The sequence below is a fragment of the Ascaphus truei genome, chromosome 4 (assembly GCF_040206685.1).
Source record: "Ascaphus truei isolate aAscTru1 chromosome 4, aAscTru1.hap1, whole genome shotgun sequence".
Lineage (NCBI taxonomy): Eukaryota > Metazoa > Chordata > Amphibia > Anura > Ascaphidae > Ascaphus > Ascaphus truei.
The window spans coordinates 107,742,752-107,758,313 of NC_134486.1; the positions used below are offsets into that span (position 1 = coordinate 107,742,752).

Genomic DNA, 15,562 nt, shown 5'->3' on the forward strand with positions numbered 1-15,562 from the left:
TACACTAATCATCATTGATAATTGAGTGCTACTTCAACTGAGTTCTTTCTCTTTCGGTTTATTGCAAATACAATTCTCAGACAAGCACCTTATCTACACCATTAAAAACTTACCTGTTAGCTGAGTAGAGGTTTACTTTCCTTTCCCACCCCTTCCATACTTTTCCCATCTTATACTATATTAGTGAAAGCACTGTATGCCTGTCTGCATGGCCTGTGTCCCTAGGGGAAATCTCATTGGTCCCTTGGCCCGCCCACCCCCGCACACCTCTCATTGGCCTGAGGCGGAGTGACGGGCCCAAGGACACACACACCACCCCCCCCCCCCCTCTCTCTCTCTCTCTCTGTCCTCTCTCTCTCCCCCCCATCACACTCACCTCCCTCCCCGGAGCTCCACTTACCTCCCGCTCCACTCACCTCCCTCCCGCTCCACTCACCTCCCTCCCTGGAGCTCCACTCACCTCCCTCCCCGGAGCTCCACTTACCTCCCGCTCCGCTCACCTCACTCCTGCTCCACTCCCTCCCCTCCCGCTCCACTCACCTCCCGCTCCACTCACCTCCCTCCCGCTCACCTCCCTCCCGCTCCACTCACCTCCCTCCCCGGCGGGGGGACACGCGGCCACCTAAGATGGCGGCGCCCGGAAGGACCCCCTTCCTCCCTCGCGGACTAACTAAGATAGCGGCGCCCGGAAGGAGAGGTGACGTGTGTGTGTGTGTGTCACTGTGTTTGTGTCTCACTGTGTGTGTGTGGGACACTGTGTGTGTGTCACATGGGGGGAGGGGGGAGCGGAGAAACATACAGGGGAAATGGAGAGGAGAGACTCGGAAATTTTAAGCAACCCCCCCCCCCCTCCTGTCCACTGTCGTCCCCCCCCTCCTGTCCACTGTCGTCCCCCCCCTCCTGTCCACTGTCCACCCCCCCCTCCTGTCCACTGTCCACCCCCATCTGTCCACTGCCCCCCCTCCTGTCCACTGCCCCCCCCCTGTCCACTAACCCCTCCTCCTGTCCACTGTCCCCCCCCCTCTGTCCACTGTCCCCCCCCCTCCTGTCCACTGCCCCCCCTGTCCACTAACCCCTCCTCCTGTCCACTGTCCCCCCCCTCCCGTCCACTGTCCCCCCCCTCCCGTCCACTGTCCCCCCCCCTCCCGTCCACTAACCCCCCCTCCCGTCCACTGTCCCCCACCCTCCCGCTCTCCCGTCCCCTCTCCCCCTCCCCCCTCCTCCTAGCGGGAAATTTAACTCACGGGCAACGCCGGGTCTCTCAGCTAGTGGTGTATATATAAAATAAATATTAGCAAGCATTCTAATCAAAATATATATGGTGAATCCTTATTGTTGTGGCTGTTGGAGTTTGAGGGGTTTCTCATTGTCTGAAAGATCCTGACAAAGTTGCAATCCATATTCTTTAAAAAAAAAAAAAATGTCTTTACCACTCTTGCCAAGCCTGGAATCTTCCAATCAAATTCCATTTATTCCGGGCTGGTACCAGTGTAAAGCGTGGACCCACAAGTCCCATCCTTCTATTTTTACTGCGGTATTGGTGACCAACAACACTTGAAATGGATTTTTCCACCATGGTTGTAAAGCTGTTTTCCTGGTGAAAATGTTGATGACTACCTCAGTTACCTGGTTCCAACCAGTGGCACTTCTGATTGGACTCCGTTGGCAGTACTGCTTTGACCCGAGAGTGGAAAGACTGAAGGTTTTTAATTAACGCCTGACAATATTGCATTATAGTTTCAGCAATCATTATCAGCTCCTTAACTAATAATTCCTTATTTATTCCAGTCATCATTGGTCTTCCTGTTAATATCTCATGTGGGGACAACTTGTGCTTTCTTGCTAGAATTAGTCCTAGTTCTCTACTGCCCATGTCCCAGCAGCCCAGAATCCCCATCTCATAACAATGTTTTGACAGGCACTAGTTGAAAAATGTATAGTGATTAACATTCTAGATCTTTCTGACTTAAGATCATTTTGTAAATAGGGTTCCTATCTTTGACCTAGTGTACAGTCCTAATCAATTGGTGTGTTTTATGTGTAACCCCTTGACTTTTTGGATCTCAGACTTATGACTATTGCTTAGACAGGGGCCTGAATCGCTGTTAATAACTTACTGGGTCACACGTGGCCTACGGTCAGATAGCGAGAAGAATACGAACAAGGTATATGGGTGATATAAGTTTACTTACACACTAAATCACTTAGGTAGCCTGTGATCCTCATATGAGGATCCCACCACACAGCATACAAATACAACACAATCCTCAGTAACTCTGTGGGTCTGAATCAGTGTCAGCGGTATATTAGCCACCCAATCCAGGATATGTTGGCTTGTGATGGTGCCGGCACACCGTGGGAGCTCGTTATGTTCTAACTGTTGCAGGCCTGTGCTTTGGAAAGTGTGCTTCACTACCAGTGCTGTATACAGTAGCCGTTGAGGGTCCCCTCCGCCAACTCTGCAACTCTTGTCCATGTCTTGCACTGTAGCTCTATGCGCCTGATGCCATGTGCACGCTTTACAATCATCGACTGAACCTGATAGCACTCAGGTCCACGCAGATCTTACCCAACATGGCCACCCCCCTTTTCAAAGGCTCCTGTCCCTCATAGTTCCTCCTCTTCTACAGCCATGGTCATTGGCTGCCCTCATGTCCATTACAGTCACATGTCCAGAGCACACTGGAGAGGAGTCAGCCAGGGGGCAGTGTGAGTGTGTTTGAAGCTCATCATACAGTGGGTTACATATGAGATGCAAAAAAAAAAAAAAAAAGGAAGAAAAGAGTGCATGTAGGGAATAACATTACAACTAAAAAGGTAAGTTGTGTGAAGAGTTGCTCCTTTGCCATAAGGCATAAGGTCTAGAAAAGGTGATTTTGGGTCAATTCTGGGACACTTCATATTCATTAGAAATCTAGCATATGTATGTATGTCTTTATTTATATAGCGCCATTAATGTACATAGCGCTTCACAGTAGTAAAACACGTGACAAATCATATAAATAACAAATAATACAAATAACAGAACATGGGAAGAAGCGCTTCAAACATAAAAGTAACATTACGGAAGTGGAGTCCCTGCTCCGAAGAGCTTACAATCGAATTGGTAGGTAGGAAGAACGTACAGAGACAGAAGGGAATTCTGGTAAGTGCGTCTGCAGGGGGCCAAGCTTTATGTATCATGTGTATAGTATTAGCCACGGTGCTACTCATATTCTTCTTTAAGCAAGTGTGTCTTAAAGGTGGATAGAGAGGGTGCTAGTTGGGTATTGAGGGTATTCAAGAGGTGTGTGGCAGTCAGTGAGAAAGGTTCAAGGCGGGAGATGGCTTTAGATACAAAGGGGAGAGAGAAGACCCTCCTTACCTGGCTCCAAAAGAGGTCACATCTGAATGACTATATACAATGGCAGTGCTCGTTCTCATACCTGTTCAGGGCGCCGGTGCAGAAGGGGCGTGAATAAGCAGATAGAAAAAGGATGGTCGCCAGGAACTTTTGTAAAACATAAAAAGGTGCTTTATTTTACATCCATCTATAAGGCTCCACAGGTATATACATAGATCACACTTGACAGAGACTCGTGGCAAACAATATATATTGATACTTCATCCCCATGTAGCTTTATTCCTGGTAGCTGTGGAGATACTTATTACCCATAGTAAGGGATACATTTCCAGTCCCTTGCATAGAGTTAGTAATGCCCTATAACGAATGGTCCTTTTAGGAATACACTTCAGGCATTGGGTTTAGCAACCCACAACTATGTTCTGCATACTTCTTCCATACCTATTTGATCAAGATTGCACTAGGAACCTTCTGGTTGGGTCGATCGAAACATACTCCGGAGGTACTATGCCGAAAACTCCCATTAAGAGCATGCTGCATCCTTGTCAATGGCGAGAACAAATCTTGGATCCTTACTACTGATGCTTATTTAAAAGGGCATGATCCTAACTGAAAACAACAAAGGGTGACAGGACACTTCGTAATTGTAATATGTTTAGTTACATACACAAACCTATTAACAGGACTCACTGTGAGAACCCCAGTCAGAACCTGTTTCTAGAACATAGGGTGGAGCTATTTATAATCTATATACGCTCTATAGTGATATCACAGGTCACAAGACATAGAAGGGAGTGGCAATCCCTTCTGCATAGTCCTTCCCCTGTAAAGAAGCACACCGAGACGCACAAAACAGCTGTCGGGTAGAGTGACGTCAGTCCTCCTGACTGTCACGGTGAGGAGCAGAGCGCTGTGAATGTAGCAGTGTGTGGATACTTAATACACAGGTGATTTTTCTGAAACTGCACACTAGAAACACACCACGGTCTGCAGTGACTACTTGCCAGGTTGTATTGCTCTATACTATTTGTGGCAGAAATTTATGAGGATCCCATTTGTTACTTTGTGATGTGTTTTCAATCTGCTATTGTGGCATTGAATGCTGTAACTGATCATTAGTGATTTCCCCTATGACTGCTGAGTCTGGCAGCACTATGCTTCATACCTTTAGTTGAGTACTTAACTATGACTTAAAGGGCAGTATCACTACTTGTTGGGATTGTGTGTTCAATATGTTGCTGCATTTACTTTATATGTGAGCATGGACATTCTTCTGTTTCTCCAGTGAATATCTACTTGGGGTATATATAGTTGTATCAGACCCTGTATCAACAGGGCCTGTTTAAGTGTGGTCACTATAACTTTCAACTATACTTCTCACTGGACCTGTAGTCCCAACATTTATTCACTAGCTGCTCTGTCTCGTCCGTGGAGTGTTTTATCTACACTGTATATATTTTGTCACGTATTTTCGGCGTGTTTTACAGTTTATTAAAGTGTATTATTTTGCGTCTTGTGTTCAATGCTGTTGCGGCACTTTTGGTTGTCTGTTCCCATTTTTTGGTAGTAGATTATTAAACTACTACTTGTAGTACACCTTGTTCACTACTTTCACATCATGAGTGCAATTATTAGGTGGCTTGGGTGACCATCTGGTCACTCTTTTGTGTGTTTTTCTGCATAGTCATCCTACATTACATGATGGGGAGGGGAGCAACCCGAGTCAGCCCACACAGTTAACCCCCGAACTGCAATAGTAGACACCAGAATGGGGGGCTACATATTTACGTATATATGTTAATAAATTAGATTTTATAGCCAGTAACTGCACGTCAAATGTGTCTCTTAAAAAAAGACAGCAGTCCTCCACCAGTGGACTCTGTAGTCAGTTGAGACTATAGGCAATATTTACTAAGAAGTACTCAATTGTAAGTCACTGCAGAGCCTGTACAAAAAATGGACTGTAAGGGACCTTATGACTTAGCACAACTTCATTATATTCCCTCACATCCTTCCCTAGAACATAGGAACTCCTCCAACAGGAGGCAAAAGCAAAGCACAGCCATAAGTAGAAAACGAAGGAAGGCTGGTGTAGTGACTCAATAATCTTTATTCGCACAGTGTACCGACGGATCCTCTGACGTGTTTCAGCCCACTGGCCTTGCCAAGTCACTACACCAGCCTTCCTTCGTTTTCTACTTACGGCTGTGCTTTGCTGTTGCCTCCTGTTGGAGGAGTTCCTGTGTTCATGCATTGTTGCTAGCACGCCGGGCTGTTGCCACACTACTCGTCATACCGGATATGACGCATCCCCGCTGGTCACGTGACCACCCACTGTGAGTGAGCCAACACAGCAGGGTAGGCGGCCGGATTCAGGATCAGAGGACCGTACAGATACGGTGATTACATACTACACTGACTGAGGTGCGACCGGAGGATTGGCGGTTGGATGAGCGTCGTGAGGCATGGCACTACACACTTCATTTCTACGTTAGTCTCTTTTTATCTCAACCTTATTGGAGCTCGTTCTGAGCCAGTTGCTGGAAAAGACTTTCTCACTAGTGTAGTTTGCTGTGACCTTTATTCCCAAAGTTATATGTTGAGAATGTTCAACGGCTATTGTTTTTGCTTTTGAGTGCCTGAGGGGTTAACTGTTGTTCACCCGTCCATACAGTACTTCCCTAGAACATGAATGAATACGTTCACCAGCTAATTGTATGTGGAAGAGACAAGTAGATGTCTTCTCTTATGTGCAACTTTCTTTTTCAAAGATCTACAGACACAACTCACAATGAAACAAGTTGTCACTTGTGTTTCGATATGTTCTTTATTTATAAATATTTCATTTATTATGCATACAAAAGTTTCATTATATCAAGAAAACTTAATGTGGCAGATTTTACAACTGATTAATACCCAACATAAACTATTAAGATGTTTAATAGTTAGAATGGTCCCAGAAAGTTGGGTACCTTTTATTGACCCAACGCTAGTACAAAAGGTGTTATGCATGATCTTCTGAGATGCTGTCAGAAGAGAGCTCATGCTCCAGTATCTAGAAAGCTAATGCATGAGAACCTCTATGTAATTAATCCAGTGTTTCATAACTGGGATTCAGTGCTGTGAGAGGATGAAAAGGGTCCAACAAGATTTCCCCAGAGCAGGGAGAAAGCAGGGCAGTGGCTAGCAGGCTGGGCAATTTCCTCCACCCTGTTTGACTGCTTCTGAGTAATGCAGCCAATCAAAAGGAGATGTCATGCGCATGTGTCTGGGGGGTGGGACTAAGCAGAGGAGGGCATGGGCAGAAGAGAGGCGAGGATTGGTGTGTCTGTGTGTTGTGTGGGTCTCTCCCCGTCTGTCCTGTGGTTTCTGTGCAATTCTCTGTCTGTCCTGTTGTACTGGCGCAACTGAGTACTATGATTAGGGATGCATCGAGAGAAAAAAAAAAGTATGATAACCACTGAATTAATCAGTCAATAAAATAAAAAAATATATATATCTCAATCAGAATTTTGCAAATATGGTATTAAGTACAATGCATTGTATTACTCTATTAAAACGGGCCTTTCCGAAGACTTCATTTATGAATATCTGGTGTCTCTTATTTTGTCTTTGGTATTTTTCCCCTTTCCTCAACCCTTCTATTCAGAGGTGTCTACAATGCATTGTTTTGTAATGCACTGCAGGCTCCTTATGGCACCAAAAGGATTAGCATACTTTTTTTGTTTGTACATCAGTAAAAATAAAGATTTCTAGGAAAAAAAATACAATTTGAAGAATTTATTACCACTAGGTAATGAAGCTTATATTTTCGCTTTGGGGAAGCCAGTGGCTGTGTGATCCCTTGCCGTTCATAGGACACCACAGGCTACTGGTCCCCCAATTCCAGTTTCACTCCCCATTATACACATTCAATGCTAAGCAGCCGTGTCAAACGTTGGGTTTTGAGGATATACGTCATTAGGAGATAGGTTTAATATCTCCTCCATCATGGGACCTTCGTCTTCTGGAGGTATTTCTGCCTCAAACATACGCTGTAACAAGGCATCTACCGTCCTGTACCCTGAAAGACAAGGACAACCATTCTCCTTGTATTTCATGCATCACACAATACGAGCTATGAGTCAACAGTACAACATTACATTGCTGACATTCCTTTCATTTTCAATCCTCTTTATGGGATTTTTTCCCCTGCAATTTAAAAAGGTCACAGTCCCACATGGATCTTCATAATGAAAATGAGGACTATGTTTTTAGATCTTTAAAGCAAAGGGAATAATTCCACTTTCCACACAGGACTTAAGCCCATTGAGAAGAGTATATTCACGTTACACCTATCTTTGGTAATATATGTTTTAAGTCTATTTATTAAAAGTTACTTTTTACACCCGGTGGTGTGCAGTTTAGTGAATTCTTTAAGGGGCACAATCACTTTGTGTTTCCCTTCCCCCTTTTTCTGGTTCACTTGCTAGCTCACAGTCTGCACCCATCCCCTGATTACCTTATTTATTATTATTATACAATTAGTATGGTTTTGTGATCACTCCCTAATCCTTCCCTTTGTCTCTCAGTATAACAGAGCTTGTCAAATAATTTAAAGGGCCAGATTAGCAATCATTTGTGTGTACAACGACTGCTCAAACACCATATTGAAAAAATAAATAAATAAAATATATATATATATATATATATATATATATATATATATGTGTGTAACTGAGGAAGAAGTGCTAAGAAAATCACTTAGATTGGCCTGTAAGTATAAAGCATTGCGTGTTTCCTCGCTCCTACAGCTTGTGGGTAGTGATTGCGCGACCACTTCCCGAGCTGCTACAGGTCCTCGCTCTGCCCAGAATTAATCCAATGCGCTTCGCAACTCATGGTTGCTTTGTCTCTGGACAGAATTAATCCAACGCATTTCGTTTGTCAGAGTGAGGACCCGTAGAAACCCAGGAAGAGGTTGCGCAATGAACTACAGTAATACCTTTTCTGCTATTCTGGACCCTTGGGACTACTTTATGTTAGCTACTTTTGCTACTGTTTGATGTGAATTTAAAAAAAAATAGTTTTATGCACTCTCTGTTCCTCGGAGAGGAGACTTATTCGGCAGGGGTATTACACCTGCGTAACCCATTAGTGTATTATATGTCTGCTGTGTATTCATTTACACACCCAGTGTTTCTTTGGTATTTTATCCTGTTATTGTTGCACTCAATCTGATTATTTCTTGCTACCACTATTATTTTATACACTCACTCTCTCTCATGCACCTACTCACTACCATCTAGCTTCCACTCAGGTACCACCTTAGGGGCATGGACTAAAAAATGTCCATACTTAAAAAAAACTTTAAGCATTTATATCATCTGTACCATATGTTATTACCTTAGCATTACATTGATTTTCAGTGTGAAGAAAGCTGCCTGCGCAACTGCAATGAAATTAGCAGGGCGACAGTACAAGGCCACTCCAAGGTCTTTCAGGGCAAACAAATTGAAGAGCCCAAACTTAGGCATTCCAAGTCTTTTTTTTTTTTTTTTTAAATAATTGCCTTCTCCATGTTGCAATAGCCTGTAACTCAATGCAATGCACACACACACACACACATATACACACACACACACATACACACACACACACATATACACACACACACACATATACACACACACACACACATATACACACACACACACACACACATATACACACACACACACACACACACATATACACATACACACACACATATACACACATATACACATACACACACACATATACACACACACACACACACACACATATACACACACACACACACACATATACACACACACACACACATATACACACACACACATATACACACACACACACACACACACACACACACACACACACACACACACACACACATATACACACACACACATATACACACACACACATACACACACACACACATACACACACACACACACACATATACACACATATACACACACACACATATATACACACACACACATATACACACACACACACACATATATACACACACACACATATATATATATATACACACACACACATATATATATATATATATATACACACATATACAGTTAGGTCCGGAAATAATTGGACACTGATACAAGTTTTGTTATTTCGGCTGTGTACCAAAATAAATTCAAGTTACAGTTAAATAATGAATATGGGCTTAAAGTGCAGTCTATCAGCTTTAATTTGAGGCTATTCACATCCAAATTGGAGGAAGGGTTTAGGAATTACATCTCTTTAATATGTAGCCCTCTCTACAGGGACCAAAAGTAATTGGACAATTGACTCAATAGCTGGTTCATGGACAAGTGTGGGCTATTCCTTCGTTATTTCATCATCAATTAAGCAGTTAAAAGGTTTGGAGTTTATTACAGGTGTGGCATTCGCATTTGGAAGCTGTTGCTGTGAACCCACAACATGCGGTCAAAGGAGCTCTCAATGCAAGTGAAACAGGGCATCCTTAGGCTGAAAAAAAAAGAAAATCCATCAGAGAGATAGCAGGAACATTAGGAGTAGCTAAATCAACAGTTTGGTACATTCTGAGAAAAAAAGAACGCACTGTGGGCTCTGCAACACAAAAAGGCCTGGACGTCCACGGAAGACAACAGTGGTGGATGATTGTCGGATCCTTTCCATTTTAAAGAAAAACCCCTTCACAACATCCAGGCAAGTGAAGAACACTCTCCAGGAGGTAGGCTTATCATTATCCAAGTTTACCATAAAGAGAAGACTTCACGAGAGCAAATACAGGGGGTTCACCACAAGTTGCAAACCATTCATAAGCCTCAAGAATAGAAAGGCCAGATTAGACTTTGACAAACAATATCTAAAAAAGCCAGCCCAGTTCTGGAACAGCATTCATTGGACAGATGAAACTAAGATCAACCTGTACCAGAATGATGGGAAGAAAAAAGTATGGAGAAGGCTTAGAACGGCTCATGATCCGAAGCTTACCACATCATCTGTAAAACACAGTGGAGGCAGTGTGATGGCATGGGCATGCGTGGCTTACAATGGCACTGGGTCACCAGTGTTTATTGATGATGTGACAGAAGACAGATGTAGCCGGATGATTTCTGAAGTGTATAGGGATATATTGTCTGCTCAGATTCAGCCAAATTCAGTGAAGTTGATTGGACGACGCTTCACTTTACAGATGGACAATGACCCAAAACATATTGCGAAAGCAACCCAGGAGTTTTTTAAGGCAAAGAAGTGGAATATTCTGCAATGGCCGAGTCAATCACCTGATCTCAACACGATCGAGCATGCATTTCACTTGCTGAAGACAAAACTTAAGGCAGAAAGACCCACGAACAAACAACAACTGAAGACAGCTGCAGTAAAGGCCTGGCAAAGCATCACAAAGGAGGAAACCCAGCATTTGGTGATGTCCATGCGTTCCAGATTTCAAGCAGTCAATGCCTGCTAAGAATTCTCGACAAAGTATTAAAAATGAAAAATTTTGTAGGGCACAAAGACCGGTGTTACCCTCGCCCCGCCCCTCCCCCCCTCTCCCTCTCCCATTACCCCAGGTTCCCCCCCACCCCCCGCCTCACCCGCCCCTGTCCGCCCCCCCTGACCACACAAATCCATCCCCACACCCCGCCCCCCCTCCCCCCTACCCCCACCCATACCCCTTCTAGTCCCCTCTGAGCGGAACCGCTTACCTCTATGCCAGTTCAGCCGAATACGCTCACGACGCTGGACCTATTAAGCGCTGCATCCAGATTTCTAACACGAGGGTACAGGACACTTGGGTCACAGCGAAGGTCTGTTATCAATATTGCTCAATGTAAACTATGCATAATGCCTAAGGTCGAAAGTATAAGCCTGTACCGCCCCCTATCCCCCCCCCATCCCATATCCCTTCCCCAGCTACCCCCCCTCTTGCAAGCCCCCTTTCCTCTCCCCCTCCCCCCTACTCTTCGCCGCCCCAGGACCAACTCCCTACCCCCCCCCTGTCTCCCAAATACCCCGCCCCTCCCCTCTCTAACCCCACCCCCGTCCCCCCGGGCTGGACCACTCCACCTTGAATCTGCTTGGTTAAGCACGCTCCCGATTGTGGACCCGACGGGCGCAGTACCAGGGTTTACCACATGAGACCGCACAACGCTGGTGCTAAGGCAAATGTATAAGGTGTATACTGCTATATGTGATTCATGTACAATGCTGAAGATTCAATGTCTAAGCCTGTACCCCCCCCTACCCTCTAGCCCCGCCCCCCCCACCCCCCTCCCCTTCGACCCAACCCCACCCCGGTTCCCCTGAGCAGGAACATCTTCGAGACTGATGGTTACCTAATGAATATATAGGATGCTGAAGATAACCGATGTTGTTTGCGAATAAGATTTATGGCAACCTGTCCAAGCCTCAAGCCCCCTTCTCCCCCTCCCCCTTAATCTCCCCCGCTCCAGGACCAACTCCCCACCCCCCCCTGTCCTCCAATTACCCTACCCTTCCCTACCCCTGCCCCCCCCCCAACCCCACCCCCCCTCCCCAACCCCACTTCCCGACCCAGTTCCCCCTCCCTTGCCCAATCCCGCCCACACACGGCTAGATAGAGCAAAAAGCCCTGCGGGCCTGTCATCTCACCGAATAAGCCAACCCGGCGATGCGGAAGCCGGTTGAAGTCACAGAATCTTCTGGGTCTCCACCCGGCCCGCCTTCACTGGAGAGCGTTCTCGGACCCGCCCCCAAGGGTCTTATACCCCACTAACCGGCTCTTTCTCTAAGACCGATCAAACACCTTTAGACCCCATTAGGGTCGACTTTCCTCCCTTTTTCCAGCCGCTGTCACTGTCCCAGCGGCCCCTCTCCCGACCCCTCTCCCCCTCGCCCATTTTGACTGCTCCCCCCAGCACTACTCCAACAATAACACAAGCGGTCTTAGCTGAGAGATAACAATGTCCCACCAAAAAGCTCTAAAAATTGTCTCCCTCAACGTGAAGGGACTACACAATAATAGAAAGCGCCGCCTGGCCCTCCAGGAGTTAAAGAAAATAGGAGGGGACGTTGTTTTCCTCCAGGAGACGCACTTCACGTCGCAAGAGCCGCCTAAAATATTCCAGCAAGCATTCCCAATGAGTTATTTCTCATCATTCAGCAGCAAACGCAGAGGGGTTGCCATTCTGTTCCGTCAGGGCACCCCATTTAATTTAACAAAAATCCAAGCAGATCCAGAGGGGAGATTTATGGTAGTCTACCGCGCACTATCCGTCACGTCAATCGCCCTTATTAACTTATACGCCCCAAACGAAAACCAGACAGAATTTCTTAAAAAGGTTCTGGAAGAAATTGACCCACGATACCTATCCTCAATACTCATTGCAGGGGATTTAAATATGGCTCTCAACCCAAAAGAAGACAAATCGAGCCAACCAGGACGGCAGCACTCCACTCGGTCACAAAGACTGGGGAAAAAATTTAAGGACATTATGGGAGACTTTTCTCTGGTAGACATTTGGAGAACACAACATCAGGGACAGAGAGATTATACTTTTTACTCGGCGCCTCACCAGTCTTACTCCCGTATTGACTACTTCCTTGCTTCCAAGAACGTTCTAGAGGCCACCACCGACACAGATATCGGCCCAATTACATGGTCAGATCATGCTCCCATCACCATGACCCTGTCCATCCCCTTCGGGAAAACTATCTCATACTGCTGGAAATTAAACGATTCCTTACTGAACCACTCCGGGACAGTGATGGAACTCAAAAAATCCCTTAAGGAATACTTCAGAATAAACAAAGGCTCCGTAGCCTCTCCAGCAAGCCTGTGGGAAGCCCATAAGGCGACAATTCGAGGAAATTTTATCTCGATTGCCTCCCACCGGAAGAAAACTAAACTCAGAGTATCTAAAGAGCTCACAGACAAAATAATCGACTTAGAGCAACAGCATAAAAATAACCCCTCCCGGAGAATTTATAAACAGTTGACAACTGCTCGAAACGATTTAAGGATAATCCAATTAGAAGATGTAGAAAAAGCTCTTAGATGGACGGGTCAAAGGTATTATGATAAAGGGAACAAGGCCGATAGACTTCTTGCCAGCAAGCTACGAGGCATACAGAAAAGATCGCAAATCACGGCGATCAGGAATAACTCTGGTGAACTCCAATACAACGGGAAAAAAAATAGCAGAGGAATTCACCAAATTTTACACTAAATTGTATAACCTAAGAACCCACTCTGCTAACTCTAAAGAGACAGATACGGCTTTGGCCGCCGGTTACCTAACCGAATGCGACCTCCCTTCATTAACAGAGGAGGAAAATACTTACCTAAATGCGAAAATAACGCTAGACGAATTAGAAATGGCCGTGAGAGCCTCCAAAAATTCCAAGGCGCCGGGCCCTGATGGCTTCACAAATGCATATTACAAAAAATTCTTCCCCATTCTATCCAAACATCTATTAAGTTTGTTCAACTCATTTCTAGAAGGGAGTCCTATCCCGTCCACAATGTCGTCCGCAAATTTGGCAATAATACTTAAAGACGGGAAGGACCCCACCCAATGCGGAAGTTATAGACCAATTTCATTGTTGAACAACGACCTTAAACTATATAGTAAAATTTTGGCGAACAGACTTAATCCCATCCTCCCGAGATTAATACACAAGGACCAGGTCGGGTTTGTCCTGGGCCGCCAGGCCTCAGACAATACACGCAAGATAATAAACTTAGTAGACCATGCCCACCTATCAGGCTCAAAGGCAATGTTATTAAGCCTTGACGCAGAGAAGGCATTTAACAGGATTGATTGGCTATTTCTAAACCAAACACTGATTAAATTCGGCTTCAGATACTCGTTCTTAAAGGGTGTTCAAGCACTTTACCAGAACCCCTCAGCCTCGGTACGCCTCTCGGGCGGAGGATCTGAACGATTCCTAATCCAGAACGGTACCCGTCAAGGATGCCCCCTATCTCCCCTTCTCTTCGCCCTCACGATTGAACCACTAGCGTCTAAAATAAGACGGAACCCGAACATCCAGGGAATCCCGATCGATAAAACACAATACAAAATTTCCCTATTCGCTGATGACATCATCCTTACTTTGACCAAACCTTTAACTTCCCTCCCTAACCTCCAGAGGTAACTGGCGGAGTTTGGCAGAGTATCAGGATATAAGATAAACAGCGACAAATCAGAGGCCCTAAATCTTAGTCTCCCTGATCCCGAAGTCAATCTCCTCAAAACCAATTTTAGCTACAGATGGTGCCCTTCATACATTAAATATCTGGGAGTTAATGTGTCAAGGCACTACCGGGATTTATACCGGGATAACTACCCGCGATTATGGGACAAGATCAAAAAGGATCTAGATCAGTGGGAAGGTTACCAGATATCGTGGTTCGGTCGAATGATTTCCACTAAGATGAATATACTCCCAAGAATGTTATACCTCTTTCAAACACTCCCGACCCACGTCCCGGGCGCTGATCTCAAAAACATGCAAAACAGAATATTTCACTTTATTTGGCAGGGCAAAAGACCCCGAGTCGCCAGATCGGTCCTGATGGCAGCAAGATCTAGGGGAGGTCTGGGGGTACCGGACTTACATAGATATTACCTAGCTGAACAGCTCAAGCAGGTGGTAATGTGGAATTCTGACCCGACCCGTTGTAGTTGGGTGGAGATAGAGACTCAGTGTGCCAAAATGCCTTCTCTGCAAGCCTGCCTCTGGAGCCTGGACAGAGGAGAGGGACATCCACACAACCTGAAACTACAGGCCTCTCGTTTCACATGGGATGTGTGGTTACGTTGTAAATACAAATATGGCCTCACCACTAAAAGCTCTCAATTGACCCCTATTCTTAACAATCCAAAGTTCCCCCCGGGATGTGGATCTAAACTGTTCGAACGATACAGCACAAGGGGTATAGAGGCGATTGCGGATTTTCTGAGCCTAGGGAGGCTTCTGAGTTTCCAAGAGATAAGGACCAAATATAAAATCAGAGAATTGGACACATTCAAATATCTTCAAATCAGAAACTTTATTAGAACAACTTGCCCTGTCCCAGAATACCCCACTCTCACATAGTTTTAACTTCTCTGCGAGACAAAGACCCATCAGAAAGGTCTAATCTCAGACATATACGGGGCTCTAGAGCGCTTCTCGACCCCAAAAGAGCACGATTATATGCTCAAA

The 15,562-nt window shown here is 45.2% G+C and overlaps 1 protein-coding gene across 1 annotated transcript in view; it reads right to left on the reverse strand.

Moving 5' to 3' along the window:
* Positions 1–6,156: 6,156 nt before the first annotated feature.
* LOC142493003 (two pore channel protein 2-like) overlaps positions 6,157–15,562 on the reverse strand; it is a 79,914-nt gene continuing 70,508 nt past the window's right edge. Inside the window, exon 19 of the mRNA XM_075596362.1 lies at positions 6,157–7,406. Coding sequence (XP_075452477.1) covers positions 7,261–7,406 — 146 coding nt within the window. The 3' untranslated portion in view covers positions 6,157–7,260. The remainder of the gene's footprint in view (positions 7,407–15,562) is intronic.